The sequence below is a fragment of the Prionailurus viverrinus genome, chromosome B4, assembly GCF_022837055.1.
Source record: "Prionailurus viverrinus isolate Anna chromosome B4, UM_Priviv_1.0, whole genome shotgun sequence".
In the NCBI taxonomy this organism is placed as follows: domain Eukaryota; kingdom Metazoa; phylum Chordata; class Mammalia; order Carnivora; family Felidae; genus Prionailurus; species Prionailurus viverrinus.
In genome coordinates this window covers 139,454,543-139,482,261 of record NC_062567.1, presented here as the reverse complement: position 1 = coordinate 139,482,261, position 27,719 = coordinate 139,454,543, and the positions used below count along the sequence as shown (strand labels likewise).

At 54.1% G+C, this 27,719-nt stretch overlaps 1 protein-coding gene across 5 annotated transcripts in view; it reads right to left on the bottom strand.

Annotated features, from left to right (window-relative positions):
- SHANK3 (SH3 and multiple ankyrin repeat domains 3) overlaps window positions 1–27,719 on the bottom strand; it is a 51,575-nt gene that overhangs the window by 12,861 nt on the left and 10,995 nt on the right. For 4 of the 5 annotated variants that reach the window (XM_047865336.1, XM_047865335.1, XM_047865338.1 and 1 more), the window contains exons 11-20: window positions 24,609–24,882; window positions 21,412–21,614; window positions 20,135–20,248; window positions 14,824–14,899; window positions 14,449–14,531; window positions 13,799–13,923; window positions 13,565–13,697; window positions 12,523–12,603; window positions 4,725–4,855; window positions 4,008–4,092 (exon numbers count right to left, since the gene is read on the bottom strand). In XM_047865336.1, the coding sequence (XP_047721292.1) occupies window positions 4,008–4,092; window positions 4,725–4,855; window positions 12,523–12,603; window positions 13,565–13,697; window positions 13,799–13,923; window positions 14,449–14,531; window positions 14,824–14,899; window positions 20,135–20,248; window positions 21,412–21,614; window positions 24,609–24,882 (1,305 nt within the window). The remainder of the gene's footprint in view (window positions 1–4,007; window positions 4,093–4,724; window positions 4,856–12,522; window positions 12,604–13,564; window positions 13,698–13,798; window positions 13,924–14,448; window positions 14,532–14,823; window positions 14,900–20,134; window positions 20,249–21,411; window positions 21,615–24,608; window positions 24,883–27,719) is intronic. The other variant, XM_047865337.1, reaches the window with a different exon arrangement.

Here is a 27,719-nt window from a genome sequence, read left to right as displayed (position 1 = left end):
CACCCCCTTAGAAATTGGCGGGAAGCGATACCCAGCCGGGGAGGACGGGGTCAAGAAGGGCACGGAGGCTGGGGTCTGAGAGAAAAAGGGGACAGGGCAGCCCAGAGCAGGAGATCTGAGTGAGGCCCCTAGTCTGGGCTCCTCCCTGGATGCCAGCTCTGCACCCCAAGCCCAGTGTTGAGTTGGAGGGAGGGGGCTCTTAGAAAGACTTGGGGAGAGATATTCTTTCAGATATAAGGCAGAGGAGGGCCCCACCAACAGACTGTGAAAGGACCCAAAGTCTTGGGTTCGGGCCAAGACCTACCCAAGCCCCATCACACTGAGAGGGCCCAAAGAAGACACTCAGGGAGAATCGGGGCAGCCCCTACACATCCCCCCACGCGGAGTGGTGAAGACAACTGCACAGAAGAGGTAGGGGCGGCTGGTGCATGGCTTCCATTCAAGACTGAGCGAGGCCACATTGCAGCAATGGAACAAGCAGGTGTCACCGGGAGTTCCCTGGTGGCAACCAGAGACGGGAAGAAGAGAGATGGTCAGAAATTAGAGGGACACTCTCCCAGAGTAGGAGTGATGCACGGACTGTAGTCAGAGGGGCAGCAGGACTGTGGCCAGCTGAGCCACGCATCTGGCAGAAAGAAGGCTGGCGCCCAGGTAAGAAGGTGTTTGTGAAAAGACAAGCCCTGAGAGGCTCCATCCCAGAGACCCAAGTGGACTGGACCGGACGCACGGCCCGGTCACTGCTATAACCTCAATGGCTGAACTTCAGTGAGGGAGGGTGGAAGGGAAGGAGGAAGAGCTAAAGTGGAATTGTAGACTAAGCACCTGACCCATGTGTCAGTTGTACTCCCTATGGGCTGTGTGGCCCCAGGCCGGGCCCTGGGCCCCCCTGAATCTCAATTCTCTCATGGGCAACACAGGCTTAAAATGAAACCCGCTCTGCTGCCCGAGTTAGGGTCTGTGCAAGAGCAGGACTGGGATGCTCAGGGCCCTCATTGTCCTGCTGCCTGGCTAGAGCCTGGCAAGATCTCCCAAGTGTCCTTGTGGGCACAGTACCGTATGCATGTTCAGTTAGGCTGCAAGTGTTCGACGGCCCAACCGGAGGACAGTGGATGAATGTTTCCTCCATGTTGATACGCACAGGTCTCTGGTGGAGTGCCTTGGGAATCTACACTTGGCTTCACTCTATACTTGCTCGCATTTTTACGAACTCACTACAATGCAGATTGCCTGTTCCCAGCCACCTCCTCCTTTAGCCAAGGTGGTCTCCCCAGGCCTCCCACACTGCACGATCTACATCTTGTCCTGCATGACAGCTCTTCACCCCAGGCGCAGCAAAGGTGGGCTTTCGTGTGGCTTGAAGTCTAGCATTGGAAGTTACTGTCTGACATTACTTAATCTCTTAGCAGGTCAGTTTCCTAATCTCAAGCGAAATGCTGGCCCCTGTTGTGGGGCTGCCACAGCTGGAGCCATTTAAAGCCTACAGCATGGGGCTGAGCACCTAGAAGCATCCCAGGAAGGAGGCCGAGATCATCATCATCATCATCATTTTTAGGTCTGCCTTCCACCCCCATGGCTGGACACAAGATTTGTGCCAGGTTCTTTTGGGGCCTCCTCCCCGCTGCACAACTTATCTTATGAGACAAACTACATGGGGAAAAGCTTGTGCTCCTAGAAGACGCAGGAGATTTGGCATGCCAAATTCTAACTTAGGGTGAAGATAAGTCACTTGCCTGGGATGAAGTGGGGAATCTGTTCTGATACCACCCAAGGTGGGGTGGGGACCTCTGTCCAATGAAGAGTAGCAAACATTTCTCAAACACTGTGTTCCAGCCTCAAGATTCAGGACCTGCATCTAGGAACAGTATCAGTGGTTGATGCCTGTACTCAGCCTCTGAGTACAGCCCACTGGGTGAGCCACATCGTAGACTTGGAGGCAAGTACTAGATGGGACTCAAGTTTATGGACCAGGACGCTGAGGTTTCCAGGACTGAATCATGTGCCCAGGACAAGGGTGGGTGGGGGACTCTGGGAATCTGACACCTTGACCAACACTCACGTTGGTGATGGGCAGCAGGCCAGGGCAAGGAGCCTGAAGATGAACCCCTCTCGCTCACTCACAGAATGAGCACAGGAGGGTCCAGGAGGAATACCCACCAAGAGGCTCACATCCTGCAGGGAAGGCACTGAGATCTGGACCTGTGGTGGTCAGTCCTGGGACTGGGCTGGGCTGAGCGACAGGCCATCCAGGCAGACTGAGGCCGGGTGCAGAATAGCGAGTGTTGGTACACCCGGGTAAGAAGGAAATGGAGACAAATGCCCCCAGATGAAGTAGGAGAAGGCTGAGACTGGTCCCCAAGGCCCCAAGGCAATGAAGAGCCCACCACGGGGGAACTGGAGGGATATGGGGTGGTATCTGCTCTGCAGAAAGCCCCCTTTGGGCAGGTCTGGGCAGATGGCTGGCATGATGTCTTACCAGAAGACAAGGTAAGACCTTGGGCAAGTCACTTTACCTCTTTACCTTAGTTTCCTTACCTGTAATACAGAGGTACTAATAGTATTACCTCAACAGGGTTACTGTAAGTATGAAACGAACCAGTGTGCATAAACACTGTGGTGTTTACTCTGATGATGAACAGATGATGGGGGAGCTGCAGTGTATGCAGACCGATGGATGGACAAGTGGGCAGGTCTGTGAAGGAATGGATGGAGAAGTGGGCAGGTGAGAGGGGACTACATGTCTAGAAGGAAGGGCAGTGAGTGGAGCTTGTGAGATGCCCCAGTCTGGGGTCGAGAGAGATGGCTACATGAGAGGCGTGACAGCGAGTGTGAGGCATGATGAGGCCCCAAAGAGACAGGTACAGAAGTCACAGAGGCTAAGGACACAGCCTTAAGAGGACCCACATTTGGTGTGGAGGTCTTTCTTAGGTTTACATCTTGTCCTGAACAGGTACAGCCTGAGAACAGAGGAAAGAACCAGGAAATGTCCTAAAGCTCTGGGGAGGTGAGCAGAAAAATCAAATGCCAGTTGAGGTCAACAAGAGAAGGGCTGGTCATGTGTCTGCTGGAAGGAATGCCCTGCAAACCACTGGTGACCCTGGTGGCAGCAAAGTCAGTTTTAGGTGTGGACAGAGCTACGCTGCCCCAAGCTGAGGAGCAGATGAGGACAGAGACAGCAACTGCAAGTGACTTCTGGAGAAGACTGGCTGTGAAGGAAAAGAGAGATACAGAGCAATACCTGGTGGGGGGCGCAGACTGGACGGGGAGGAGCAGATGGGGGGGCACAGACTGGACGGGGAGGAGTGTGGGGGGCGCAGACTGGACGGGGAGGAGCGGGTGGGGGGGCACAGACTGGATGGCGAGGAGCATATGGGGGTCACAGACTGGATGGGGAAGAGTGTGGGGGGCACAGACTGGACGGGGAGGAGCAGATGGGGTGGCGCAGACTGGACGGGGAGGAGTGTGGGGGGCGCAGACTGGACGGGGAGGAGCGCATGGGGGCCACAGACTGGACGGGGAGGAGTGTGGGGGGGCACAGACTGGACAGGGAGGAGCAGATGGGGGGGCACAGACTGGACGGGGAAGAGCGGATGGAGGGGCACAGACTGGACGGGGAGGAATGTCGGGGGCGCAGACTGGACGGGGAGGAGCGCATGGGGGCCACAGACTGGACGGGGAAGAGCGGATGGAGGGGCACAGACTGGACGGGGAGGAGCGGATGGGGGGGCAATAGTGGACCAGAGCAGGGATGGGGACACAATGGACAGGAAGTGGTGGATGGAGTGAGGAAGCCTCAAGGGTCTCTATTGGCAGTTTGTCTGGATTTGGGGAAAGGACGGATCCCACATATGTCCACAAACAAATGAGATTCCTGGGCTATGACCAGGGAGATGGGGTTCTCAGAGGAAACCTTAAGGAAACCTTAAAACCCCAACTGGAGGGCTGGGAGAGACAGGGTCCTCCAGCCCCACATCCACCCCAGCCCCATGCAACCCCCAGCCCAGCCGTACCTACAGACTTGGTCCGTGGAATCCCCTTCCGCAGGGAGCCGGGCAGCTTCTCTGGGCCTGGAAGGCCCTGGCGCTCAAATAAAGACTGTTGGAGTTGGGGGGTTAGAAGGAGGCTCTAGGGCACTGGGGGTCCCAGTTCTCCATCCAGCCCCAGCCATCCTTCTAAGCCTGAGATCAAACACCCCACACACTAATCACAATGGTGCTGGCACCAGTGGGGCCTGACCCAAGACTCAGACCCAGGCGCAGAGACTCCAGAGAGCAGGGGCATAGCCAGTGGGGGCCTGGGCATAGAGTATTGGGTAGGGTTGACATGGACAAGGCTGGGGGAGTAGCCCAGAAGATGCCAAGTGAGAGGAGTCGGGGGGCGGGGTGCAGAGACACTGCACTGTACCCTCAACAGGGCTGGGGTGCTCTAGGTGGTCCTGGGTGTGGCTATGCAGGAGGCACTGGGACCCAGGGCCAAGAGTGAGCACTCAGCATTTGTTAAACTGTGGCCATTCTGGGAGGACAAGATTTCCCCACGTGTGTGAGGAGAAGCCATGGGGTCCTTCACCCTCACCCCTGGAGAGGAGGGTCCAAATGACGGACTTCCCACCCCAGAAAAATGCACAAACGCACAGTAGGGGACATGGAGCTCTGACCCCCGCGCCCCTCCCTGCCTTCTCCCCTCCCCATGCCCCCACCCCCCCCCCCCCAGCTGCTGGGGTGGCTTACACTGATCTCAGCAGGTGTGATCCTCCGACTCGTGGGCCGCTGTTTGACAGTGGCAGCTCTGGAGTCAGCGTCCGCGATGTCTGGCCTCAGCGTGGGCTCCGTGGCGGCTGCCAGGATCTCATCCAGCTTCTCTGCACAGCCAAGGGAGGCACCATCTCAACCACCTGGACCCTGAACCTGCTCCACCCTCGTGCACCCCATGCTGAGTCCTCCTGATGTTAACGGAGCCACTGGGCCCTGCCCGCCTGATGTCCCTTCTTCCAGACCTGAGGCCGGGGGCCAGAAGCCGAGTAACATGCATCCCATCTGAGTCCCACTCCCGCCTGGCCACTCTGTCCTCCGAGGGTGGTCCAGGTCACCCTTCGGAGCCCACTCCAGGAAAAGCCTGACTGACCATTCGGGAGAGGACCAGGACAGGGACAGCGCTGTTTGGAGTTTCGAGTCTTCCTGAATTTGTTGCCCTTGGCCCTGTCCCTTTTCTCCTCAACTCCTGGCACTACTCATCTGTCTGTAGCTGCTGCACCAAAAGCTAAGCTGCCTCTGGTGGACCTCAGCCCTAGGACAGACCCTGGTGTGCAGCAGGTGCCCATGGAAGGTGTGAATAAGCTACAAACGAATGAACAGGGGACACTGCCTGAAAACAGAACTCACAGTCCCAGGCTAGGGACCTAAAAATATGGCTCCAGGCAGATGAGCAGGCCGAAGAACCTCCCTTCCTGGAAAAGCAGCCCCACCCTGGGTGGGAGGTGCTGATGGTGCTGAAGGGGCTTCCACGGGCCCCTTGAGAGGAGGGTAAGGAAGATGGGGGGTGGGAGGGGTGGGGAGCTGATGTGTGAACGAGGCCCTAGAAGGGAGAAAGGCACCAGGAGGCCTCAGGCAGCATTCTTTTCAAATCCATCATAAAGAAAAGCTTTGTTTGCTTGTTTTTATTAAAGCTGTTTAGTACTTTTTAAAGTGGTGTTTCTGATTATCAACATGACCTGGAAATTCTGTTAAACGCATGTGTCTGAGAACTGGCATCTGTGGTCCACTCAGGGCCGGATGTGGGCTGCAGCAGGAGTTGGGGGCAGCTCCCGTGCCCACATGGCTGCCACACTGACCTCGCCCCACTCGTCACTCAGGCTCTGAATCCCCAAGCCCTCAGGGCCCGTGCCACCCTAGAGGGCCATGTGTCTGGTCACGCCCGGGCTTTCGCTCTCCAAGTGCCTGTTGTCAGAGGACACAGTCAGCCCCAACACCTCCCACCAGCACCTCCTGGCTCTGCCTCTGCAACCCACTCGGCAACTGCCACGGAGAAAGAAGTCAGAGCTGGCCGGCACCCAACCCGGACCAGACCCACATCGCGTACCACCTCTGTCCTGACTTAACCTCTCTGTGACTCAGTTTCCTCATCTGATAAAACAACCCAAAAATGGTGGCTGCTTCAGTGTCTACTGTCTGCACCTACTGTCCGTGTCTACACATGACAAGTGCTGCCCTGCCTGGCTCAGGGGAAGCACTGAACACACACGGTGCGCCTTCTCTCCCCAGAGAGCCCGTGAGCTCTCAGGAGGAAGGAGCCAGTACCATCCCCTGCCTGCCCTGAGTGTCCAGCCTGGGCCCTGAGTAACACAGGAGTTCAGCAAATGTTACAACGCACCAGAGCATGCTCCCTCTACAGACTAGCTTACCGGTCCTGGGTGTAGCTCCCAGCGCCACTGGTACCTGGGCCCAGGTGCACACCAGGAAGGGCTCGTTAGAGGGATCTTCTTCTTTGTTTTTGTAATGAAGCAAATAATTCCCCTTTGGAAGCTGAAACCATCATCACCGCCCTGCGTTCAGTCCTTGGTGATTTTCAGTGAAAAGAGCTTCTGATGAGCCTTCTCCTCTCATTCCCCACAACCACACAAAGAAGATACTGATACCGCCCTCACTTTACCCAAAAAGAAACTGAATTTCTGAGAGATCTGAGCGCCCCAGATCATAGATTCAATAAGTTAGGGGTCAGACTTAACAACCACATTTTCCGGGAAGCTCAGACATAAAGACATGAGTGAAGTGAAAAGTGAGCATGTGCTCACCCGAGCTGCGGGTTTAGAAGCTGCACCTCTAGCTCCAGAAGAGCTCAATCCCAGAGACCAGAAGCAGAGTGCACATGAAGTTAGCAAAGCAAATACTGCTGGAGGTAAGGTGATGGTGCTGGGGCCAGGCAAGAATTATTTCCAAAAGAGAAAGAATCAAGAATTCTCCGAACTAACAGCTGGTGAGGTTGACACCAATCCCCACCGTTATTAGAAAATATATTCTTAAATTATTTTAGATACTCAAAAAAGAAAATGAAGCCCTCTAGGAACCAGGTCTGGGGCACTGGGAACCGCACATTCCCATCAGCCTCACACCCACCGGTTATCAAGATTCCACATGTGCTGGCGACACAGCTCGATGTGCAGCTGTTTAAACAGCCAGAACCCAAGCAGGTATGATGGGCCCCAGGGGTGAGGAATCACCCGTCACCTCCCCTACAACTGGAAGAAGTGCACAGGCCACAGCATAGCACCCTGGGAGCTCCGCTAATGATCTTAAGACAGAACCAAAATATTCCAGAAATAGCTTGTGTCTGCCTCATAGAGTGAAGAAAGGCGTCCCTAGGGGACACCCAGTTTTAATACCTGAAAAGACACCAAGGAAAGCACTTCACCTGAGATTAGGGCAAGGGTCAAGAGGAGAGCTCTGAGGGCCGGACCACAGGCCATGCTGGAGAGCCTAGGCCCAGACAGATGGTGTTGGTGTACCCCCAGCACAGGGAAGGCCCTGTGGATCCCAGAGTGAGGGATGGGTGGGCACCAGGCACACGGACAAATGGGCAAACGCACATGCCTGGGGCCACAAAGCCACCTCAGGCTTCCCTCTGGCTCTGACTCCTATTCAGCAGAAAGAGTCTCCCGTCCACTTCGAGAGATGGAGAAGACTGGCAGAGGCCAGGCCCTGAGATCTCACCAGATGCTGGACCTCAGACTCTGTCCCCCCCACCATGGAAGCTACATTCTTTGCAGCCAGGCTGGACACACAGAACATATAGGAAGGAGCCTCAAACAGGTGAGGCCTGATGGGAGGAGCAGGGGTGGTGAAGTCAACAGCCTGGGCTATGTTGGCCAGAGGAGCTCCAAGCTCCCTCCCCAATGCTGTGGGGCCTAGACTCCTGTTCTGAAGGGACTATCAGCACCGCACTAGACCCCACAACAGATCAGCACAGAAATGGGACCCACACACCAGGCACAAGGAGCCCCCAGAAAACAGGCAGAAAGAAGCAAAAGGGCCAGAGCTGAGCACCCAACACTCTTGCCCACACTGGCCCAGTTACCATGCTCCCTGAGGAGACCCACAGCTGAGCCCTCTGAACCTTCCCCCTACCCAGCTCCAGAACATGGCAAATGGTGTGGCCTCCACTGGGAGGCTTTCCCAGCTCTGCCTCACTAGGCTGCCCCCACACTCACCTGAGCCCCCAAAGCCCATGGCTGTGCCTCACTGTCACACCCCCACAGAGCCACACCCCTGGACCCCCCCACCCATCCTTCCCCAGCTCCCTCTACTGCACCCCCACCAGATCCCCAGGGAGAAGGCCGACAGGAAGGTACAGCCCAGGCTTCCAGAGCACCCTGACTTGACATGGAGCCTCTTCACACATCAGCACTTCCCTGGACAGGGTCAAACAAAGCTGGGGGCATGGGGACACAGCAGATGACTCACCCCCTTTCCTTCTCCGAATGGAGGCTTGCAATCAAGAAACAGAGCACAGGGGTAAGAGGCAGGCTTCATCCATCGGCATCTGGGCCCTCTTCCAACTCCCACCCCTTCCAACAACCGGGACCTCCCAGATCCTGTACAACCCTGGCCTAACCCTCCCTATCAGACCCCAAGTGGCAAATGTGCCCAAATGCCAAGTTGGTACCCAGCTTGAAACTCAAGGTGGAAACAACCACAAGCAGGTATACATGCTTGTGTGTATGCATACACATGCACATGCACACACACATACACATCCATGCACCTCCACTCACACATATGCATAATTGCACTTATGCACACACAGGCATGCACACACGTGTGGAGATGTCCACACACAACTTAATCATACTCAGTTCAATCAAATGTTTGTTCAGAAAAAAGGCAACCCCCACCCAAAAAAAAAAAGTTCAGAGGCCACTAACAGTTGCAGTGGTCACCCTTGAGTATTCCGTACAGTATCAAAGAGCAGGTCAATGTGTTTGCCAGACCACGGCTAATCAGATATCATACTCAAGCACGGCACCTGCTCTAGCATTCCCATCACGAGAGAAAAAGGGACCCAAAAGCCCCAGATTTCTCACAGGAAGGCAGAGAAATAGGAGAGGTTTAGACCCACCAAGGCCCTCCCTGGCCTGAGTCTCCACTGCTCTGTGCAGCCGGCTCATTATTGGTTCAGGCAGACGGACATGTGGTGACCACTGACCATGCGGAAGGGCACTGGGAGTGCCCCACCCTTCCGTCTCCTCCCACCACCTGCTTTGGGAGGAGGGCTTCTACCCCAACCTCTTCCTCTCAACCCCATTTCCGCCAGTCACCTCGGGCCTTCATTTTCTGGACACTGCCACTACCATCCCCCACAGTATGCTCTTTACCTCCTCTCCCTCCTGCATGACCTTGCTTCTCCCCCATACCCACCAAGGAGCAAGGAGCCATATGGGCGTGAGTCTCCACCCTTGCCACCTGCTTTTTCTGCGGCCTCACACTTTCCTTTCTTCCCAGGTGTTCAGGCCATCTTCTCAATAGACCACAGCATCCTAACAGGTTCTATCAGTTCTTAACAGTGTGACAGAGAACTGACATGTTTATGCTGCCAATGAGCCTACAGGTCTTATTTCTATCTTATAAAAGCACAAACACTGAATCATGGGATGACCCCTTAGGTACCCAGGGAAACCCTGATGCTGGCCTGGCCTCCTCAAACCTACAGAAAGTAAGCAAGCAGTCTGGTTTCCCCCGACAGCTGTCCTCTGGAGGCAGGAGTAGCTTCTCCCTCTCTGAATGGAGCTACATAGAGTCTAGGTCCAGCTTCAACATAAGCTGTGAGCCCGCCCTCACTCAGCAGTGTGCATGGAGGCTCTGTGCTAAGCTGTCCTACCCAGCTACCCTCTGTGCTACCCTTTGTCCTACCCAGACTCTGCTCAGGAAAAAAATGGTGGAAACAATGCTGACCTGAGGCAGCAAGAGAGAACACCTCTGAAAGACAAGGGTGTACGGAACGACCCTGTCACACAGCAGCAGGAGGGCCCCGGATCACAGCAGAGAGGAAGGAGCTTCTTTAGACAGAAGCATCCCATAAAGCAGAAGGCAATTCTTCTGTTTCCGCAGAGCTCAGTCCCCTGGCCCCTGGATTACAGATCTCAGGCTGCCTATGCACCTCTTCATGCAGAACTAGGAGGGTCCCTTCTGAACATGCAGTTCATCATGGCTATGTGACAGCCTCTGGAAGGAGACTCCTGGGACCCACCCACCAAAGCTTTGGTCTGGAGTCCAGCTGGACCCAGGTACCTACGGGTACTGGTTTGTCAATCAGTTTCCATTCTCAATCAGTATGACAGATCAGCTCCCCCATAACTAGTCTTGGACCTTTGTGACCCTGGGGCCAAAAGTCTGCCAGCTTCTCTGCCTCACTCTTCAATGAGTGGGTTTAGTTGGGGACAGAATTCTAGGTGGAAAGGCATTTTAATTCAAGACTTTAGTTATTGTTCCATTGTCTTCTAGCATCTACTATTGCTGATGAGAAGTCTGCTGTCAGTCTAACCATTGTTCCTTTCTATGTCATCCAGCTCCTTTCTCTGGTATTTAAGATTTTTCTTGTCTATGGTGTTGTGAAGTTTTACTATGACAGCTCTAGATGTAGATTTGTTATTTCCTTGCTTGGGGTTTATACTTCTTCAAAATGGAATTTCATGTCCTTATTCAATTTCTGAATATTCTTAGCCATGTACTCTTTAAATATTGCCTCTTCCCCATTTTAATCTTTCCCTCTGGGACTCTCATTAGACTGGGATTTTCTCATTTGTTCATCATCTCTTATCTCTAGGGATATTTTCCATATCCCTATCTTTCTGTGCTGCACTTGGGATAATTTCCTCAGAATTATCTTCTAATTCACTGTTTCTTTCTTCAGCTGAATCTAGTACACTGTTTATCCCAGTCATGGATTTTTTAATCTCAGTGACTATACCTTTTGTTTCCATAACAGTTCTTTAGGGATCTTTTAAAATCTGTTTATTCATCTTTTGGTTTTTGGTTTTTGGGTTTTTTCTTTTTGGTTTTTTTTTTTTTGTTTTTTTGTTTTTGTTTTTGTTTTTGTTTTTGTTTGTACTGTCCTGTTCCTTATGAGTTGTTAGTTTCCTTAAACTTTGTATTTAAACACCTTATTTTGCCTCTTTCATATTCTTTGATTTCTAGTTCTTCTGATGCTAATGCTGGTTCCTGGGCTTGCTTCTAGTTTTCCCACTTCTCATGGGTCCACAGCCTCATCTCTTGGCTTTGTGGGAGCAACAGAACCCTAGCCCCTGCCATTAGGGTCTATAACACTGTCCCAAGCCCTCATGGACTATGGAAGCATCATCAGCTTCCTCTCACTTAACTGACTTCTCTTTCCATTCTTGAGGTCTGGGAAATTTCCTTTGTCTTGAGTTGGCTATATCCTTTTGGCTTTTACTTTCTTCAGAATACTTATGGGGAAGAAAAGTATGACCATGTCAGCCTGACCTATCTTGGTGGCTGAAGTCCACACTAAATGACACTGCAGTCAAGAGTGTCTGCCTGAAAGGAGGGGGTAGCTCAACCTGTGGCCAGGACAAGGTCAGGGGTCACTCTATTTATAAGATCAGGAACAATTTTCAGAGACAGGTAAGTGTTCCTTCTATAGCTGGGAATGAACAAAGCCTGAAGCCAAGGTTGGGGATCAGTCTAGAACCAGGATCAGGGCCTTTCCTGTAGACAGGACTATCTCAGAACTCAGCCTAGGACCAGAGTCAGCATTCCTTCTATGGCTAGAGCCATAGAAAAGTCTGGGACTAGAACTGGGTCATGTATATTGGGATATGCCCATTATTAACTGCCACATATGTCAGGACACAATCATGTATATCTGGACATGCCTATGCTGAGGCTATTAACAGTCACATATTTCAAGACATGCCCTACAACGAAGCTATTGGGGGTCATCCCAGGATCGTGCTCACAACACGCCATACCAAAGCCCTGACATACTCTTATCTGCCTTTTGCAGCTTATGAGGGCCTGTCCCACCATCATACTAGTGATGTTCACACAGCCCTATGAGGTCAGCAGCTTGCTGTAACCCATGCTTAACTGATGAGTGAACAGGTGTTAGGAGGGCAAAATAAGCACAAAGATCAGAGAGCTAGTGTCAGCAGAGCCACGGCAGAGCCTAGGTCCCCTAACTTCTGCTCTTCCCTCGCCTGGATGAAACGGAGAGAAGTCAGACTGGAAGTACACAGAGCCAGAGGCAGCAGGTGCACATGCATGCAAACACACTGGGAGGCCAGGCCCTGCACCCTATCAGTCCCGGTTGGCCCACTGTCTATATCCAGCCCTCATGCCATCCATGTGCTGTACCCCTCCCCACCACTCCAGCACCCACCCATTTATCTTTGACCTATTCATACATCCGTCCGTCTGTCCTTCCGCTCCCCTGTCTCTACCTGGCTTTGGCCCCAGCTCACTCTGCCTGGCCTCCCACCCTGGACTGTCTGCCTGCTGTCCACCCCCCACTGCTCACCAAGTTCCTCAAGTTCAGCCGTCATGGACTTGGAGCGCAGGGTCAGCGTGGTGCTGGGAGCCCTCTTGGGGGGCGGCGGGGCTGCAAAGAAGAGGGAGGCCTTGGACCTCCTGTCCAGCAGCAGGCAGCGCGGCGTGGCCAGGTGCAGGTGCCACTTGCGCTCCACCGCCTGGATCTCCTCGTACTCCCGTGAGGATGAGTCGCACTGCGCCAGGATCTTGTTCAGGCTGCGGCTGGATGCAAACTTCTTCATGGCGCTGGGAGCTCAGGGGGTTGCTGAGGGCCCAGCGGGGCCGGGGTAGTTGGGGCCTCAGGAGGTAGGTGGTCAAGGGCCCCAATGGGGGTCACGGTGCTGGCCAGCTCCCACCTGAATGCCCACCCTGTAGGCTCCGAGGGCTGAGCAAGGGGGCACCAGAGCCATGAGGTGGGGGCTGGGAGGGGTCTCCCGGCAGGCTGGGCTCCTGCTGCTCCAGGGCCCCCCCACCCCAGGCCCTGGAGGCCGCTGCCCCTCGGGGGACCAGGGTGTGGGCAGCAGAGCCAGGATCTGGGCTGGGCCGGCCCAAGCTGGCAAAGCCTCCTGGGCCCAGGCTGTGCCGCGACGTCGCGGGGAGAAGACGCTTTTCCTCTTCCCTCAGGTGCCGCCTCCCCCTTCCCTCCGACAATAAAGCGGCGGCAGCGTCAACCTCACAGTTGCTATGGCAACCCCGGCCTCCAGGCAGCTGCTGGCAGTGTCGGGAGGAGGGCTCTTCCACGCCAGGGGCTGGGGGGACGCCGGGAAGGAGGGGGTGGGGATCTGAGGAGGGGCACCCTGGGGTCAGGGGTCAGAGGTCAGAGGCTGGGGGCCAGGGTTGGTGGGCTAACATCAGGGATTGGGAAGCCACCCAGGCCATGAACGTGGGTATTTCACCTAGGTTTAGGCATCTGACCTCCACAGTCTGGGGTCAGGGCGTGGGCAGAGGAAAGTGAGCCTGGGGTCAAAGGTCTCAGGTCAGGAGCCAGAGGGGAAGGTCTGAGCACAGAGGCCTGAAGCCCGGCCCCTCACCTCTGCGCCGAGCCCCGTCTTCTTCTGGCTTCCTCGTCACAGACACAACCTTCATGACGAGGCGGTTCCCGCCCTGGCGGATCAGAGCCACCACCTGCTTGTGCCCGACCTTCACCACGTTCACCCCGTTCACCTGGGACAGACAGGTGGGTGGTGGGGGTGTTCCAAGTGTGTCCTCCTTGGGGCTCAGAGGTCAGCACCCCACCTGGCTGCACAGGTAAGGACAAGCCTCACCTCGATGAGGAAGTCTCCTGTGCGCAGCCCGGCCCTCCAGGCCACACCCTCCACATCCACCGACTCAAGATACTGGAGCGCAGGGAAGGCCGGCGTGGGTGTAAACTCCTCGATGGGGGTCTCTGCTGCGGGGGGGGGGGGGGGGGGGGGAGGGGTTGGGAATGGGGGAGGGCAGTTAGGAAGGTGCTTCACCTGCGTGGTCCAGGTGGAGGCAGCTGCCACATAGCAACCTCCCACAAGTGGCTCCGCACGCCGAACAAAGGACAACTGAGGCAGCATGTCAGGGTGTCCTGGGGCTGGGGGGCAGCAGGCAGTGCCACCCAGGGAAGAAACTGCCCCCCTCGGCCCCACCAGAAAGGACTCGCCTCCCTTAGACATGCTCCAGCAGAGATCTTGGAAATCAACAGGGGGAAGGGATTGCCTCGTACTGAGATATTCCAAACCAAGGATACAGAGTCAGAGCAGAGGAGCAAGGCAGGGGGACGGGAGCCAAACTAGCAGCGAGGGAGGCAGTGGGGGAGTCAGGGGCAGAGGATAGGGCAGGGGTGAGGCAGGGAGGAGAGCAGAGAGGAGGAGCAGAGACAAGACACATGCTGGCAGTCTGGCAGCCAGCCCCACACCCACTCTCGGTGCTGTCTACCCTTCCTTACCTTTGGCCCCCCGGAGCACAAAACCAAAGCCCTCATGGTCCCGTTTCTGTAGGACAGCCACCTTGTCGTCAATGACGTAATCGCTGGTGGAGGAAAGCAGTGAGGGGTGAGGAGAGCCCTGCCAGAGAGTACAGCTGGCCAGGCTGACCCCACACATGCCCCAAACAGGATCCCACGGGCATGGCCCACCCCAGAAGTCACCCTTGCGCTGACGGAGGAAGGCAGAAGACAGAGGTGGGCTGGGGACCACCTCGCCTCCTCTGACCCCCTCATCCACAGGCCTCCTCAACTAGCTCTGGTCCCCCCTCCACGCCTGATATCCCATCCGCATGCATGCCTACCCTTGCCCACCTGCCCACCGGCCCCCACCTGTACCTGTGTGAAGTGAGACTGTCATAGGAGCCCACTGTGTAGTGACGGAAAAGGCGCTTCGTCCGGTCTTCCCGGGTTTCTGAGGGGAGTTTCAGGAGCTGATGGAGGGCCACATCCTCCAACCGACCTGAACTGCCCCTCAACCATGCTGGTCACCAGCCTCTGCCAACACACACACCCCTGGCCTGGTTGTACCCACGTGGAAGTGAGGGGCCCAAAGGTCCTAAGGTAAGAAGGCTGAGGGGACCATGTTGGAAATCCTGGCTTCCAGGGGTCAGGATCCAGAATAGGGTAGGAGCTTTGGCCCATCTCTCTACAGAGTGGCTGCACACAGCCAGGGACAAGGCCGGGCCATCTTCAGAAAGAGTCAGCAAGCCCCAAAGCCAGGAGCAAAGAAGCTGTGTACATGTGTAGGCCTAGGTGTGTGTGTAACTTGCAGTCACGTGTAAGTGCCGTGCTCATATAGGCGTGTGTGCATATGACTGTGGTCACGTGCAAGGGTCATGCTGCAGGCAACGTGCACTGGCATGGAGGTGGCGTTGTGTCCTCATTGAGACTCTCATGAGAGCCCACTGATGCTCAGTCTCACAGGTCCCTTCCTCCAGAGCCTGCCTCTGAGTGCACAGGAGGTCCAGGTGTGGGGCTGATGTCACTGCATCCCACAGATTCCTGCCCCCATCTGTACTCTTGATCTCTAAGTCCCTCACAGCTGTTGCAGGGCTAGCCGGCTGTCCACCTGCTACTCCGCCCATGGCCGTGGCCTTGCTGATTTCCTGCAAGCGTGCAGACCCCAGTCCACATCTGCAGCCACAGCCCCTGTGCTCCAGGCTTTCTTCTCCAGCTGCCTGTAAGTTAAGATTCTCTTACACTCTAGCCCCCATTCCTGCTCTCCTGGCTTCCAGCTCTCCAGGACCCTGGAGGGCTCCCAATGTGGCTCCACCACCACCTCATGTTTCATCCACAGCTCCTCTCCCATTCCCTACCAGTCTAGAATTTCTCAAGATTAATTCATTCATTCAACAAGTATTTATTGAGCTCCAACTGTGTACCAAGCACTGTTTGTTTTAGGCTCTGAGAATATAGTAGGGAACAGAACAAAGCCTCTACCCTGTGGAGTTTACAATCTATTGGAAGAGAGAGAACAGAGAGACAGGAAACAGGTGCATGCATAACATGTCAACTGCTGGCAAATGTTAGGAGAGAAGGGAGCAAACTGGGGGTACAGAGAAAGTCTGCAATTCTAGGGTGGTCACATGATGGCTCATCAGGAAAGGATAGTTGGGAGGCACAGAACGTTAGGGAGCAGCCTGAAGACTCTGTGGGCAAAGGGCTTCCAGGGAGCAGGGGCACGCAGGGCAAAACCCACATGGCAGGGCTGGGTTTGGGTGTTCAAGGGACAGTGAGCAGCCATACAGCTGGAGCAGAGGGAGTGAGAGTGAGAGTGAGAGTGAGAGTGAGAGAGAGAGAGGAAATGAGATCAGAGAGGGAAGCTACAATTGATTGTGAGCTCCTCATAGGTAAGGACCACCTCTTATTTATTTCTGTGATCCCAGCACCTAGCACAGCAGCTGGCATATAACAGGCCAAGCAAATGCTAACTGGAAGAATAGATGGGTGGACAACTGGCTGAATAAGTACATGGATGGATAGATGGAACAAGAGAGAAGCAGAAGGATAGATCAGATCAAAGGTAAATAGATATTTAAGTGGATGGAGAGAAAAGAGAATGGGCTGGTGCGGGGAGAATGGATGGAACAAACGGTAGTGGATAAGTAAATGGATGGATAGGTGGGCAGGGTGGGTCGACAGAGAGGGGATAGCTGGATTGGTGGATTGATCGATGTATTGATCGATAGATGGATAGATGGTTGGGTGGGTGCGTATGTGGGTGGGTAGATGAATGGATGCAAGGAGGGGTTGCCTGGGTGGGTTGATAGAAGAGTAGACGGATGGCAAGAAAGGATAGTGAGTCAAGGGATAAATGAATATAAGAATGGAACAGTAGCTGGATAGAACAAAGAAAGAATTCCTGTTAATATAAGAAGACACAGGTGTCAGGAAAAGTACTGGTCCAAATTGCAGGATCCTGCCACTAGTATGATTCTCAGTAAGTCAACAGACCCCTTTGAAGCCTCTCCTTGTAGAGCAGAAAAATTTACCTCGAAGGGTCCTCTAGGTTCTGATGGCTTGTAACCTGTCACCCTAACCCTAACCCACCCAGTAGCTCATCTGCTCCCTTCTCTCCTCTTCCCACACACTGCCTGTCCTAAGACCCTCTGTAATGTGGCTGCACACACCATTCTGCCGTTTCCAAGGCCAGAGCAGGCCAAGTCTCATCACTGCTGGTGGAGGGGGAGCATCAGACCCCTTCTTGCCTCCATCACACCCTTCTTCACATTGACCCAACGTTTGAAAATGTTGGAACGTTCATGGTACCTGCCTGCAGAAGGACCCCCTCAAACTGCACAGTTCATTAACCTCCATTTTTTAGATTTTGTCAAACAAATTATCCTAATTACATAACAAAAATTCATCTTCCAGTTTTATTAATCAGACATGTAAAAGCCAGCTCAAGTGAAAACACACAGCATGACCCCCCAAGTACTGGAAAGACAGGGAAGGAGGGATGGAGGGAGAGGAGGGAAGGAGGAAGGGGAGGGGAGGGAGGAGCTGGCCAGAGCTGTCCAGGTGCCCTACAGACCCTCTGAGCACACAGGGCTTCACCTCAGCTCTCAGCTCTCTGCCTGCAACTGTTCCTTTTACCCCTTCTGCCCCAGACAGGTGCCTGGGAGGTACACTCTCTGATGACCCTGGGCATCAGCCTGGCCCCCAGCAGTGGCCCCTTTTTGGCCTGTAAGTCCTTCTCTGTCCCAATCTCCAGTCTCAGAAACAGATCTGTTTTTGGAAAGAAAGCTGGGCCTGTCAGAAGCAGACTCCCATTCCTGAGCTGCCCTCTGGCCTCCGGCAGAACTCAGCACTTGGGTCCCAGATCAGAGCAGCTGGTGGCTGGTCTTCAGATGAGGACAGAGGTCACTCCCACGCCTTGCCAGCTGGCAGACCCCACAGGCCTCTCTCCCTCTGCCTACCCATGAAAGGATCCCATCTACTTAGGTCCCTTTTGACTCTTCCAGGTGACAAACCCCAGAGCCACCCTGGTCTAGGAGCCCTGCAATTGTCCGGAGGCCTACAACTCCTTCTCCAGGTCACTCCTTACACTCTCCCATTTCGGGATTCTCAGCCCACCCTAGCCCTCTCCACCTCTCACTCTGCTCTGCCTGGGCCTTCACCCTAACCCTAAACGACCTGAAGAATCGAGACAATACGACCCAGTCTCCTGCAACGCTGCAGCAAACTGGCAAGTTCCTCCACTTGCTCTCACAGCCACCTGACCGGCCTCACGCTCCCCAGTAAAGCCCCCCTATCTCTCAGCGCACACACTTGAGTTCACTCACTCAGAGGCCCTGAAGCATGGCAGCTATAGCAGACTCTGCAGCCCACTGCCCTCCTCGAGATGAACTAACAACAGCCTCCACCTCTTAGACCTGCCGGGATGAGTAAGTGAGTTCTCATCTATACAAGTGCTTCAAACTATGCCACACGTCCAGACGCTGCTAGGAGCATGCGAGATGCCAGCACACGGAGATCTGCAACAGCAGGCCCGGCCCCCGGCCCCATCAGCTAACCAACCGCATAGCAGACCCCCAGCTTCCTTCGCGGCTCCTCTCCAACTCCTTCAGGGCAACCCCGGGGGCCCCCCTGGACTCACATCATGACAGCCGCGCGCCAGCATATCTGCTGTAGCTGCTGTGCGTGCCTGTTCCTCTCTAGGCAGAGAGCCGGCCTCCGCAACCCAGCTCCCAACACAGGGCCCGGCACACATCAAACACCTAGTAAACATTTGCTCTTCTCAAATCCCAGCTCCAGTCCAGACCTCCCCAACCCCTTCCCAGCTTCAGATCAGCTTCTGGATCCACACAGTTCTCAAACCAGAGTCTTCACCGTCCTCCCCCAGGGGCGCATAGGACCCCGTCCCTACTTGTCAAGCCAGAGGCCCTTTCTTCCCCACCCTCCTCCATGAAGTTGGCACCAGGACCCAAACTTCTGAAACCATTCCCCACCTGGACACACGGCCCCAACGACACTCCACAGGCAGACAACAGGGGGCCATGTCCCTTATAGGCACCCAGCCACCAGGAGATCTGTCAGGGCAAGATAGGGAATGGCTGAGTAAAGTACTAAAGGCATCTGCTCAGGAACAGCAGCTGCACCCCTGCCTCCGTGGGACTCTGCCATGCTCCACACAGAGCAGAAGTCCAGGCCACACGGCTGGGGGAGGAGGGGGGCTGTCCCCTTGAGAGACTCACAACCCAGGGCAACGGAGCACAGCAACCCTGGGCCCAAGCCCTTCACGTGCAGAGGGAGGAATGCGTGCACCCTTGGTCTAGACGCGACACTGGTAACAATCACTGGCCACCACTTCTCCCACTGACTCTCTAAGGCAGAAACAACACTCATGGGTCCGGGGGCCTGGGAGCTATGGAAGGAACAGCCACTGTTTTCTGCTGGCAGGACCACCTCAGATCCCAACACCCAGAGGGGTGCTTTCTGGAGGCCCAGGCAGTCAGCAAGGTCTGACCAAAGCCGTCCACCAGCCTCAAGAACTGCAGCCTTTGCCCTCACGGCCTCCCTGCAGGCCGAGGATAGAGCCGTCCCCCACTTGCTACCCTCGGACCATCCTGGCCCCAAGGCACCCACGACAGCCCCTCCGGGCCCAACTGGCCTCATTTCCTCTTGGCTGGCCCAGGCTTCCCTGCACTGCCCACTTGGACAATCTGTCCACCTTGGAAAGACGCCTCTTTTCTCACACTGACCTCTTTACTTATCTGCCAGCCACACAGGAATCTCACACCCCAAACACCCAGTATTTCTGTGACGACTACGTGTGTGTGTGTGTGTGTGTGTGTGTGTGTGTGTGTGTGTGTGTGTGTCTGGCGGGGGGTTATAGTCACTGGGAGCCACATGTGGGATCACATACAGATGCACATTCATAATACGTGTCCTATGGGCAGGTCACGTGTGTCTCTACAGCTGTAAAGTGCCCAGCTCCCTGCACATGTGCTCCTCAGTACGTACAGGGTGTGTGCACCCTGTGTCTGTCACGTACACAAGTTTGCGTCCACTTCGGATGTGTGTTTGAGTTTAGTCTTTTCTCTGTGAATATCTGCGGGTTTAACGCCAAGCAAGACCACAGGGGAGCTAGAAGGGGCAGTACCCCTCAGTAGCCACCCAGGGGATGGGGGGGGGGGTCACTCACCATGCCGTGTGTCATACTGTCTCATCTGCACCTCCTCCACGCAGTCGGCCGGGAACCAGCCCGTGCGGCCTTTCACGGTCCCCTCCCAGAAACCGCCCTCCCCAATGCTGAGCACTGGAGGGACAGAAGCCAGATAGGGTGTCAGCGTAGAGCAGGACACTCAGGAACCCACCTCACCCACCACCACCTCAGGCTCAGGCTCTGCTTACCCTGACCCTTCACACACACCCCTCCTTCACCCTTTCTCCCCTTCTGTTCCCTTCCTCCCCTTCATCCTCCTGGATTTTTCCCTGGGAAGATTTTGAGAGTCACACAGAAGACAGAAAGGAACAGATGGACACAGCACAGGACAGGCATGTGGGGGACAGAGAGACACACAGATGGACACACTCGAGGGGGGACAGGAAGCAGAGGCAGGGGCCACAATCCTGCTCCTGTCCTCTCGGCTGACCCTTCTCTTCCTACTCCTTGAACCAACCCCCATCCTTGCTCTGTCGCCCACCCCAAAGGTCACTGCCAAAAACTCAGGGTCATTGTGCTGCGACCAAGGGTTAGGCCACATGATGGACCAAAGGAGGGCCGACCTCACAACTGTTTCCTTCCCAGGCTCCCTGGACATACAGCACCCACAAGGATAGGACCCCAGTAATGACAGAGGCCCCCATGATGAGAGGAGCTTGTCATGGCACAGGATCTCCCCAAAACACAGGAAGCGTCAGTGACAGAAACCTCCATAATACACAGACACCCACATAACTGTCACACATATCCCCCACCATGGGACAGGGTCCCCACCTATCACAAGGATTTCCAATGAATGAGTCCCAGAAGTGACACAGGAATCCCATATTCGAGGAAGGTCCCTGGTGGGATAGGGTCCTTCAAATACACAGAACCCCAATGACACCAACCTCCATCATGACACAGAAACACCCCCATGACGAGAGGAACCTCCATGGTGACAACAGGGAACCCACAGTGACAGAGGACGGAGAGGGACCCGCATGACAGGACCCCCCCCCCCCCCCCGTAAAGGCAGGCACCCCTCCCTGACACAGAGCCCTTCACGGTGACACAAGGAATCCCCAGTGGCAGGTGCATCCCATAATGACCACAGCGGCTCAGAGTTCCAGAGACACCCCCCCCCCATGACACAGACCCCGAAAATGGCATCAGCCCCTCCACGATCGCGGAGGACCCCAACCACGCACCCGGGAGTGGCGCCCCCCGCCCTCCTCCCGCGCGCCCCGCGACCCCGCCCCCCGCGCCCCCCTCACCCTTCACGGCCTCGCCGCGGTGCAGCGGGATCTCGCCCTCGCCCTGCGGGCTGTGCGCCTTCACGGCGATGAACTTGCGGCCGGGGACGGCGCTGTAAAGTTTCCGCTTCGGGCCCCGGGGCGGCGGCGCGGGGGGCGCGGGGGGCGCCGGGCCGGGGCCGGGCGCGGGGCCGGGGCCGCCGGGGCCGCCGGGCCCGCTCGGGCTGTAGACGAACACGTAGGTGACGGACGCGATGCCGGGGGGCAGCGGGCACGCGAAGCCGGCGCCCGGGGCCTCCATGGCGCGCGGCCCGGCCCCGCCGCCGGCCTCACCGCAGCCGCCGCCGCAGCGCCCGCCGCCCGCCGCCCGCCGCCGCCCGCCCGCCCGCCGGGGGCCCGGCCCGGGGCCGCTCCATGGGCCGCGCCGCCGCGCCCGGCCCGCTCCCGCCAGCGCACGAGCCGCGCCCGCTCAGGGCTCCGGGGCCGCGGGGCTGCGCTCCCGGGCGCGCCGGGCTCGCTCCATGCCGCGGCCGCTCCTCGCGCCCCGCCTCCTCCGCGGCCCGGCTCCTCCCTCTGCGGGCGGCGGCGGCGGCGGCCGGCCCTCCTCCCTCCCCTCCAGCGGCCGCCTCGCCGCCGCGGCCCCCGCGGCGGGAGAGGCCACGGGGCGAGGGGCACTGCAGCGCACGGAGGGGGCGGAGGAGGGGTCGGCTGAGGAAGGCGGGGGACGCGGTGGGCAGAGCCGGGTGGGAGCTGGGGAGGGCTTGGGGGGGCGGCTCCCCCAGCGGCCCGCCCCCAGCCCGCCTGCCCAGGCCTTGGCCTTCTCCTCCTCCTGGCCCCTGCCACGTGCCGGGCGCCCAAATCCTCCCCCAGACCTGTGTCCTCTCCTCCGCGATACCTGCCTCTGATGCCCATGCCCACTCCATGCTGACCACCTTCCCCGGACAGCTCCCCCGACCTGGGCACGGAACCTGAGGCCTCGGCCCTCCACCTTCCCGCTGCTAAGAAGCCTGCACTGGCTCCCTAGTACCTAGGCAGCCCGGGTCCACATTCTCAGGCAATAGCCCGGCTCTCTGGGATGTGAGAGTCAGCTACACTCCAGTCACATGGTTAGGGACCTTTTCTTCCTCTGGGCTACTCATGATACTGTTCCCAGCACTTCATTCTAATCCCACTCATGCTCCCAGCTATTAAGTCACTGTCACTCAGCTACAGCCCCAATTTCCTCTGTCCTGCTCTGGGATGCTGGGGGGGGGGGGGGGGAGGGGGGCAGAAACTCTGTCACACATTGCAGGGGGCTAAGGGCTCCTTGCCAGGCTCTACCAATAGGGGGTGCTGGTTTGGGGGGAGGGGAAACCCAAGACAAGGCATCCCTCTGCATCACCTCTCCACCCCAGCCCGCAGCTCGAATGCCATCCTCTCTCCCTTCACCAAAGGCCATCTCTTCCTATGAGGTTTTCTCCCTCCCGTGGTGCACCAAACTTCCTCAGCCCCCTCCTGGCCACGCACCAAGAGGCCCCCTTACCTGAATCACTGCCCACCTAACTGCTTCTTAGGCCCGGGCCCCAGTTGCCAGTGTCCTTCTGACACCTTTAGGAACTCCCTGCTATTTGCTCCTACCACTCCAGGCACCTACTAAATGTTTGTAGAAAAATAATAATAATCCTGCCATCCCCACAGAACAGTGAGCTAGAGCCCCATAAAGAGCAGGTCTCAGTTCTATGCTTGCTGAAAAGATAAACGAATATACAAAAAGATAAATGAAAGCAGGGCATCTATAGCTTTTTGTTTCTGGAAAACCGAAATATCCCAAAGTTCGTTCCTTTCGCCACTGGGCCATCCTACCCTTAAGAAATCCATGGGACATGCAAAAGCTTCAGGGGAGAATTAAGGTGATTTGGAGCAGGACAGACAGCCTTGGAGTCTGGGCAGAGACACGGAAAGAGAGGAGACATCACAGGTCACAGCTGCACGAGCAGGGACAAAGGCAGAGGAAGAAATGGCTTCTATCAGCTCATGCTGCACCCCAAGCCCTGTGCTGAACACTCAGGCTTAGAAACTTCGGGGACCAGGTCTACCTGGGGCCCGCCCGGTTATGTCGCTTCCTAGTTCTGTGACTTTAGACAAGTCACTTACCCCATCTGAGCATCAGGACCCTCATCTGTAAAACAGTAATAGAGCAGAGCCTCACGTATGGCCAAGGTGAAGTGAGATGATACACATATGCTGCTCAGCCCAGCTGTCATCTTGAAAACAAAGTGCTGTTTATGTAACTCATTGAACAGTGTCTCCTGAGCACCTCCTATGTGACTGGCTCTGGGGAAGCTGTAAGAGGACGGCTCCTGCCCTCGAAGTGCTGGGAAGAGAGATGCCTTAACCAGCAGAGGCTGGACTGTGCTGTGGGCCAGGGGATCCCAGGAGGGACCCATCACCTGCCCAGGTTCTGGAAGGCTTCCCAGAGGAAACCACTGTGTGGAATTAGTTCTACCTTACCGATGAGAAACCTAAGCATGGAGTGGTTAGCTGTCACCCAGTCAACTGATGCCAGGTCTACAACTGTCCATCTATAGAGCCAGTGCCCACCAAAGCCGGTGGGGCTTCAGCCCAGGCTTCTTCCTCTAAGTGCCAGAGATGCCAAAACCCCCACCACCACCCCACCCTCCCCCTCCCCCCCACCCCCCCCCCCCCGGCGTATCCCTGCTTCTCAGGGTCCCAGTGCTAACGGTAAGGGGCAAAGAGTAGAAGCAGAGTCTTGTGGTTATATAGGGCTGGAGGGGTGGGGAGAAAGACAAAGACTCCCCCCTGGAGACAGGGATAGGGGTCACTCATAGACTTCAAGCCCTCATGGAGATAAAAACTCCATTCCCTGACCCCTAACCCCACACCACCCAGCCCTGCCTCATCTCAGCCTTTGCCCTCCTAGCACTGCAAGAAACTTTGTAAAGCACAGAGCTGGCCAAACCCTCTCCTTCCAACATGCTCCCTGAGCTCTGCTCGGAGCAAGTCCAGATCCAACCAGATCAGCGTGGACAGGGCCTCACCTTCTTCTGCTTCCCATCCGGGAGGCCCATCTGGGGGCCTGCAAGCCCCCCACCCCAAGCCTCAGCCCATCACTGTAGAGGTGCCAGGCACCACTAGGCCTCTCCATGCCGGTTCCTCCTGCTCGGGTCCCAGCACCCCACCCACCCAGACCCTGCCAGGGCCTCCCAGACCCCTCCTACCTGATCTTGCTCTGGCTGCCCCTGCCTGCTGTGGGGCCACCGATGTCATTCTCTTGGTCACCATCCCGATCCCGGTCTTTCTCCTCCTGCAGCCGCTGGAGCAGCAGCTGATGGGGGAGGCTTCGCAGAGAAGGTCCAGGAGAAGCTGCCGGCTGCACCTCACCCTTCAGGTTGATGTCACTGGCTGAGCGCTGCAGGGGCCGAGGGGAGGCCAGGCCACTGGGGCCAGCCAACCGCCGCCGCTTTGCATAACTGGGGGTTTCCCTGAATGGTACTGGAGTGGGGGGGGGGGGCACAGATGAGACTCTGGGCAACCAGATAGGGTGACCAACACCCTGGTTTGCTTTCCAGATTTTAAAACTAAAATCCTATGTCCCAGGAACTGCCTCAGTCCTGGGCAGCCAGGACAGTTGGCCAGCCTATGACTGAAGCTACCATTAGGGATCACATCCCAAACTGCCAATAACTCTAGCTTCAGGGGTAGAAGCCTGTTCTTCCTGTCAGCCAAACGAGGTCCTGAGTGTGTTCAGACCTGCTCTTGGAACTGCCCATTTCGCAGGCTTCAGCAGAGACAGAACAGGCCACATATGATAAAGCTCACTACACTACTGCTATACTGGACCATCTATAGGTGACTCTAACAAGGAAAACCGTAAAAGATGTTCTAGACAAGGGGTTGGCAAACTTCTGTAAAGAATCAGATAGTAACTATTTCAGACTTTGCAAGCCATATAGTCTCTGTCCCAAGGACTCAACATTGCCACTCTAGCACAAAAACAGCCACAAACAATATATAAGCAAATGGGTGTGGCTGAGTTCCAATAAAACTTTATTTAAAAAGCAGATGGTGATTTTTAAAAACATGATCCAACTATATGCTATTTACAAAAGAATCACTTTGGATCCAAAGACACAAGTAGGTTTAAAGTAAAAGGATAAAGGAAGATAGTTCATGTAAATAGTAACTAAGTGAGCTAAGTTGCTACATTTATATCAGACAAAACAGACTTAAAGATAAAAAGTGTTACAAGGACAGAGGACATTGCATATAGACAAAAGAGTGTCAATTCATCAAATAGATTAACAATTATTAACATATATGTGCCAAACAACAGAGCATCAAAATATATGAAATAAACATTAACACATTTGGAGAAATAGACAGTTCTATAATAATATTTACGACTTTCAACACCCCACTTTCAATAATATATAGAACAATCTATCAGTAAGGACAATCAATAAGGACATAGAAGACTTGAACCAATTAGACCTAACAGATATGTGTTTAGAACACTACAGAAAACAAGAGCAGAATATACATTATTCTCAAGTGCACATGCAACATTCTCCAGCGTAGACTACATGTTGGGCCACAAAACAAGTCTAAATAAATTTTAAACAACTGAAATCACATAAAGTATCTTATCCAATCACAATGGGATGAAGCTAGAATTCAACAAAAACAATAACAAAAAAAAAAAAAAACGGAAAAACTCACAAATATGTAACAAACAACACACTCTTAGTTAGAAAACTCAGAGTTAGAAAACACTCTGAGAATATGAAAGCAAAAACATAAAACATCAAAACTTTTGGGATGCAGCAAAAGCTGTGCCAACAAGGAAATTCATAGCTGTGGACATCTATATCAAAAAAGGATAAAAGTCTCAAATCAATAACCTAAGTGCACATCTTAAGGAACTAGAAAAAGAGGAGCAAACAAAACCCAAATCTAGCAGAGGAAGGAAATATAAGGATAGACAAAGATAAATGAAAAAGAGAACAGAAATATAGAGAGAATCAGTGAAAACAAAAGTTGTTTCTTTGAAAATATCCACAACACTGACAAACCTATAGCTAGACTGGCATAGAGAAAAAAGAGAAGAGGGACACAATCAACTAAAATCAGAAGTGAAACTGTGGCACTGCTACCGATCTTACAGAATTAAAAAGGATTAAAAAAGAATACTATGAACAATTGTATGTCAACAAATTAAATAACTTAGATGAGATGAACATACTTCTAGAAAAACAGAGATTACCAAAACTGACTCTAGAAGTAGAAAATCTAAACAGACCTATAACAAGCAAGGAGATGGATCCACAATCACTAATCTTGCAACAAAGAAAATTCCAGCATCAAACAGCTTCACTGGTGAATTCTACCAAACACTTAAAGAAGTATTGACACACATCCTTCTCAAACTCTTCCAAAAACTAGAAGAGGAAAGAAAACTTCCTAACTTGTTCTGTGAGCAATTAAAAAATAAGCAAAGGACTTGACAAGTCTCCAAAGAAAATGTACAAATGGCTAATAAACACATGAAAAGATGCTCGACATCACTAGCCATTAGGGAAATGCAAATCAAAACCACAATGAGATACTACTTCACACTGACTAGAGTGGCCATAATTAAAAAAAAAAAAAAAAAACTGACGAATACAAGTGTTAGCAAAGATTTGAAGACTTCGGAATTCTCATATGTTGCTGGTAGGAACGTAAAGTGATGAAAAACAATTTGGTAGTCTCTCAAAAAGTTAAATATAGAATTATCATATGGCCCAGCAATTCCCTCCTAACTTTATACCCCCAAATAACTGAAAACAGATATTCAAATATATTTCACACATGTTCACAGCAGCAATGTTCATGATAGCTGAAAGGTACAAACAACCCAAGTGTCCTGCTGGAGGATGCATGGATTAACAAAATTTTATAAATATAAATGATGGAATATTATTCAGCCATAAAAAAGAATGAAGTAGTGATACATCCTACAATATGGATGAAGCTTGAAAACAAGCTAAGTGAAAGAGGCCAAAAACCAAGAGTCACATATTATATGATCCTATTTATATGAAATATCTAGAATAGGTCAATCTGTAAAGACAGAGAGTGTGTTAAAGGTTGACAGGGACTAAAAGAGAAGAGAATGTGGAATAATTAATGTATACTCGGTTTCCTTTTCAAGGTGATGAAAATGTTTTGAAATTCAATAGATCTGGTTGTATAACACTGTGAATATATTAAATACCACTGAATAATTCCACTTAAAATAATTAATTTTATGTTGTGTGAATTCAACTTTAAATGAAATTTAAATCCTC